This window comes from Salvelinus alpinus, chromosome 34 (assembly GCF_045679555.1).
Source record: "Salvelinus alpinus chromosome 34, SLU_Salpinus.1, whole genome shotgun sequence".
Taxonomy (NCBI): domain Eukaryota; kingdom Metazoa; phylum Chordata; class Actinopteri; order Salmoniformes; family Salmonidae; genus Salvelinus; species Salvelinus alpinus.
The window spans coordinates 27,101,598-27,107,698 of NC_092119.1; the positions used below are offsets into that span (position 1 = coordinate 27,101,598).

A 6,101-nucleotide genomic window follows, 5' to 3' on the forward strand; every position below is an offset into this window, starting at 1 on the left:
TTTAATAAATGGAACACTAGTCACTTTAATAATTCCACTTTAAGAATGTTCACATATGTTGCATTACTCATCTCATGTGTATATACTGCATCCTTCACTATCTATTCTTTACTATCTATTGCATCTTAGCCGCTCTGTCACTGCTCATGCATATATTTTATAGGTATATATTCTCATCCCATTCCTTTACTAGATTGTGTGTATTAGGTTTTGTTGTGGAATTTGTTAGATATTAGGTTTTGTTGTGGAACTGTTAGATATTACCTGTTACATACTGCTGCACTGTCGGATCTAGAGGCATAAGCATTTTGCTACACTCGCAATAACATCTGCTAATCATGTGTATGTGACCAATACAATTTGATTTGACTGCAGTGGAATGTCACTTTAATTTGAATACCGGAAGTGACGCTATTGATCTGCGAAAAAACCCAAACACACGTGTGTCCCGACCAAGCTAAAGTTATCTAGCTATCTAGTGACTGAACCGTCAACAATGGGGAAGAGAAAACAGAAGAATCAGATCTTCAATAATTTATCAAAAAAGCAGAAGAAACATCTGAAAGAATTTGGGGAGGAGCATCCATTCCATGATATGTACGCAGCAATTGAAATTCACTGTGACTTGTAATTCCTCAATTAGCTATACTATAGCTAACGTAACTAGCTAGCAAACAGCTAACCATGCTAATCACTTGACCCTGCATAGAATAAAGTACACGTTTATGAACCAGATGTTTTAAATTATTTATTCTAGAGTCACAGAAAAGGCAGAGAAAACACAAATATTGGATCTGGTAAGTCTAACGTTATTGTCTCGTCGACTAACTAGCTTATCTGACTTTCAATTGCTAGTTAGCGTTTTTTGTAAATGTGTTTTCTCTTTTCTACAGCCAGACAGCCCAGTACAGTCCAGTGCTGAAAGTGACGAGGACGACGAACCAGAGCACAAGTCAGCATACCAGAAGTTGTTGTCTACTCTCAGCAGTCCTGCAGACCACGAAAGCGAAGATGAGAGTGTAGATGATGAAGAAGAGGTAGAAGAGCATCTTAGTGAAGGCAAGTGAAAGTGTCAAAGTGCACACTGATTGAAGCATAGTTTTGCGTGCAGATATATTGAGTATTGGTTATGTCATGATTGTCTTTAGTCATGGAGTGACATTGCAAATCAGATTGGAATTTAGATTTGTCTATGCTCCTTGATTTTAGAAGGAAGTGATGGAGATGAGGAATATCAAGAAGCAGGAAATAATTTGACTGTGACACCAGAAGAGGCAGATGAGGGGGAAGCAGGACCAAATGAAGGGTGTGAGGATGTTATGGAGGATGAAACAGCAGGAGGAGTGGAGTTTGAGGACAAGGAACATGAGTCTCAGTTCTGTCTGGAGAACAACTTCTCTGGAGAAGGAGAACAGGAGGGTGCAGAGAGCACTGCTAAACAAGAGGATAAGGAAGGTAAGCAAACATTGAGAGAAATGTAGTCCTACTTAATTTAATCTTCCTTCATTCTGGTTTTGTATCCACTATCCAGCTCTGGAATTATTCATAGCTCTGTGCAGCAACCAACTCCTGAAGGTGAGTTTGGAGTGAAAAGGCAATGCTTCAGTGTGTTTCCCATCTTTTTTAGACTCCTTTAAGCTGCACCTTGACACAGAGATTAGTGAGGAGGATGTAAAATGGATCACTGCTGGCACTAAGGCCAAGGCTCAGGTCAAGGTACGCCCACATTCGTCTGAGCTTAATTACATTTTTATGTGTTCTTGTTTATTCAAGTTTTACGGCCAACATTGTGTAACCTCTCATGTCCACCTTCACCACCCCCTTCCCCACACAAATCATACACAGTGGCCAAGACTGGGCACCCTCCTCTGCTCCTCCCCCCTGGAGAAGTTTGGTCCCGCCGGCCAGGAGAAAGACAAAAGGCCTCTGGCGCTCCACAAAGTCCTGGAAACTAACTGGACGTCTCTGAACCAGACCTCCAACCCTAAGGTGGCCGTGGAGGAGGTCAGTCCACTGCAGCTGGAGCTGCTGTCTCTCATGGGTTCCTACAAGGACGTGTACTTCCCAGAGAGCTCACCACTCACCGAGGGCCGGCAGGTCCGCAGTGCCTACTGCCTCCACGCACTCAACCACGTGCTGAAGGCCAACTCCGGCGTTCTGGGTCATAATGCCCAGATGAGGGAGAACCAAGCCGCGGACAAGGCCGGAGGGAACAAGGCCAAAGTTGAACCACAGGATGAGCCCCGGGACCAAGGCCTGACCCGACCCAAGGTAAGGCACCTGTTTACTTGTGTACTTTGTCCTAAGTCCCTATCCAGAGTAGCACCAATGTGTGCTGATTAGTAGTCCAGCTCGGTTGAAGAGACTGAATGTTGTTTACACATCTGGTTAGTCTACCCCTTTTCACCATCAAGATATTTTAATCAGTTCCCTCATGCATCTGTGTACAGGTTCTGATCCTGGTGCCGTTCCGAGATGGAGCGCTGCGGGTGGTCCAGACCCTCATCAACCTCCTGGAGACCAAGGACAGGAAGATGGATGTCAGCAACAAGAAGAGGTTCAAGGACGAATTTGGAGAGGAGCCAGTGGACACGCCACCCAACCTCTTCAGACCAGACGACTACACCGCCATTTTCTCTGGCAACATCGACGATCACTTCAGGATAGGTCAGCAAGCAAATAGGATGTGCAGGCAAACTCAATGAGAATGTTTGTTGTCGTGTTTATATTTCCCTAAAATACAATTTTTTCAGTACATTTACACAAAACATAAGACATTCATTCACAATAGATTGCACTCCATTTTTTCCTCCACATTTGGCTCATTGCCTCCTATCTCTGACCATTATCGACCTTTGACCCCACCCTCTTCAAACCAGGAGTTTCCATCTTGAGGAGAAGCATTCGGCTCTATGCACCCTTCTACTCCTCTGACATCATCATAGCATCTCCGCTGGGCCTGCGTACGGTGCTGGGGGTGGAGGGCGAGGCCAAGCGGGACTACGACTTCTTGTCCTCCATCGAGATACTGGTGGTGGACCAGGCCGACGTCTTCCTCATGCAGAACTGGGAGCACCTACTGGTAGGGTTACCTAGCTACAGTGTTAGGGTTACCTGCTAGTGTGGTTAGGTAGGGTTACCTATAGTGTTAGGGTTACCTACTGGCAGGGTTAGGCTGGATTGATAAACAGTAGCCTAGATTAAGTTGGGCGCGGCAGGTAGCCTAGTGGTTAGAGCGTTGGACTTGTAACCGAAAGGTTGCAAGATCGAATCCCCGAGCTGACAAGGTAAAAAACTGTCGCTCTGCCCCTGAACAAGGCAGTTAACCCACTGTTCCTAGGCCATCATTGAAATAAGAATTTGTTCTTAACTGACTTGCCTAGTTAAAGGTAAAAGAAAATATATATATATTTTTTTTAAGTTGCCTCCATATTTCATCAAGTTCTGTTATAAGGACAATGTTAAACCAAGCCAAAAATATCCAGTTCTACTATTGTAAATAATGTGTATAATTCAGGGAAGTATCACTATGGCATTATGCAGGCTGCCCTTCTGGTATTTTAGTGAATTACCTTCATGTGTAAAGGGACCTTCTACACCACAGAACTTTTCAGTGTTGCTTTAACCACAATCCCTGCTGTGCTTTCTTCCAGCATGTGATGAAGCATCTGAACCTGCAGCCCTTGGACCCCCATGGGGTGGACTTCTCCAGGGTGCGCATGTGGAACCTGAACAACTGGGCCAAGTACTATCGCCAGACACTGATGTTCAGCTCTATCCAAGACCCACAGATCAACAACATCATCTCTAAGCACTGCTTCAACTACCGCGGCCAGGTCAGTGTGCACTTGGCCTGTGTGGCCTCTTCAATCCACCGTCTGTATGATTTCAACTAATGAGTTATATGCCATGCCATTAGAAACATTGTTAATTGAGTATTATGAAAGTCATGTTTTCCACATTCTTTTTCCAGGTTGCCACCAAGAATATGCCTATAACAGGCTCTATCTGCCAGGTTCTGGTTCAGCTCCCTCATGTCTTCCAGATGATCAACTCTAACAGCTTCATGGACCAGGATGCAAGGTAAAGACACACAATGTACTCTTCAGCAGTATCCTACGATGTTATATAATCTGGGCAGGAAATTAGGGTTGGGCTGAATGAATAAACCTTTTCTTAATTTAACCCCATTTTCCCTGGCAGGTGTTTAAATTGAATATTGTGATATTTTACTTGGACAATATATTGTGAAGTGCAAGACAATATATTGTGATGTGCAAGATGGTAGCCTAGTGGTTAGAGCGTTGGACTAGTAACCGAAAGGTTGCAAGTTCGAATCCCCGAGCTGACAAGGTACAAATCTGTCGTTCTGCCCCTGAACAAGGCAGTTAACCCACTGTTCCTAGGCCGTCATTGAAAATAAGAATTTGTTCTTAACTGACTTGCCTAGTTAAATAAAGGTAAAATAAAAATGAATTAGGCCTTGTTTTTTCACCATACACATTTTTTAAAATGAGAATGCAACTATGATATTGTAAATAAGAACAAAAAATGCACCGTCTGGAATTATCTAGTCATTAATGGCGCAAACAGATTATATTGGATATCGCGGTGTAAGACACATAGCGAATACTAGAGGGCGCACTGCACTAATACATTCCACGTCAAGATCAACCCTACTCTGTAAGTGGCAAATTTTAATACCACAAGATCAGATCGGACTACAGAGGGAAATTCATGGTTTATTTATTATAGTGAAGTTTCATTGTAAACAATAGGTAGTCATTGACTACCTCCTATTGTGTTTAAATGTTATACTGACATCTTAAAATCAATCAATGAATAAACCTTTTTTTAATTTAACCCCATTTTCCCTGGCAGGTTCCAATTCTTTGTGGACAAGGTCCTGCCCCAGTACAGGGACTCAGTCATGTCCCACACGCTCATCTATGTTCCCTCATACTTCGACTACGTCCGACTGCGCAACTACATGAAGAAGGAGGAGATCAACTTTGCCAGCATATGCGAGTACTCGACAAAGTCAGAGGTGTCCCGTGCCAGGCACTTTTTCCAGAAGGGAGATAAACAGTTTATTCTCTTCACCGAACGCTTCCACTTCTACAAGAGGTAAAAGTGGTGCTCCGTTTTTAAATGTCAGGCAATTTTTGTTGTCTGTAAACAGGAAGTTGTCCAGCTGTGTATAATAGTGTTGCATTGAACTTTCCCATTGAATAATTGTCAACCCCCTATCAGATACACCATCAAGGGAATCCAGAACCTGATCTTCTATGGGCTGCCCTCCTACCCTCACTTCTACAATGAGGTGTGCAACATGCTGCAGGCAGGGGGCCAAGGAGAGGAGGCTAGCTGGACTTGCACAGCCCTCTACTCACGCTATGACGCCCAGCGCCTCGCTGCCATCACCGGGGCCCAGAGGGCCGCTCAGATGCTGCAGTCCCAGAAGCCTGTACACCTGTTCGTCACGGGCGAGGAGAAGGGCCCCTAACACACAGATGGAAAGTGACTGATATCTGTAGGTAGGAAGAGGGAACTTCTCTTTCAACAGCCACTTTGGTTTTACGACACAGGTCATCAATGATGCCGATCATGGAAATGTATTGACTTTAGTCAGACATGCTGTTGAAAAGACTCTGCTTTCTAATGATACAAACTTTTTTTTTGAATGTCATTGAACTGTGATTTTCTATATGAATACACCCAAAGTTTCTGTCAGTAGTGTTTCAAGTATCACTGGTATTAAAGCGATGTTACTTGAGATTTTAAGTGTCTTCAACATTTTTTGCTCAAACGAGTCTATGAAATTGTGAGTCTATTACCAGCATTCAAATGTTTTGTTATTTGTCATGTTAGCATATTGCTTTTAAATACTTTAAGTGATACGGATGTGCACCTTTGCTTTGATAATTTAGTTGTCTTAATTTTTCTATGATCTCAGTCTGGTAATCAACTTAATGTTGAGAGTAAAAATAGAATACACAAGATATAATAAAAAAAAATTGGTTGTGCATCAACAGTTTTTCACTTATTTTAGTCACTGGGTCACTCAATTAGCCATATCTGCTAACAATTTTTATTGGTAG

At 43.1% G+C, this 6,101-nt stretch overlaps 1 protein-coding gene across 2 annotated transcripts; it reads left to right on the forward strand.

The window, feature by feature from the left end:
• The first annotated feature begins 400 nt into the window (after nt 1–400).
• Nucleotides 401–5,778, forward strand: utp25 (UTP25 small subunit processor component). Of its 2 annotated transcripts, none has more exons than XM_071382885.1 (12): nt 401–597; nt 758–797; nt 894–1,059; nt 1,210–1,455; nt 1,628–1,716; nt 1,846–2,271; nt 2,451–2,667; nt 2,880–3,082; nt 3,654–3,836; nt 3,974–4,083; nt 4,882–5,127; nt 5,254–5,778. In XM_071382885.1, the coding sequence occupies exons 1-12, from the start codon at nt 497–499 to the stop codon at nt 5,504–5,506; spliced, it is 2,280 nt and encodes a 759-aa protein (XP_071238986.1). In that variant the 5' UTR covers nt 401–496; the 3' UTR covers nt 5,507–5,778. The 2 variants fall into 2 exon arrangements, with proteins under 2 accessions (XP_071238986.1, XP_071238987.1); XM_071382886.1 differs by having other exon boundaries at nt 418–597; nt 894–1,063; nt 1,217–1,455.
• The last annotated feature ends 323 nt before the right edge of the window (nt 5,779–6,101 follow it).

Coding starts and splice junctions, on each gene's coding strand:
- utp25 (XM_071382885.1), top strand. CDS start 497: ATGGGGAAGAGAAAACAGAAGAATCAGATCTTCAATAATTTATCAAAA. Junction 2,272..2,450: donor AAGGCCTGACCCGACCCAAG/GTAAGGCACCTG, acceptor ATCTGTGTACAG/GTTCTGATCCTGGTGCCGTT. Junction 3,837..3,973: donor GCTTCAACTACCGCGGCCAG/GTCAGTGTGCAC, acceptor TTCTTTTTCCAG/GTTGCCACCAAGAATATGCC.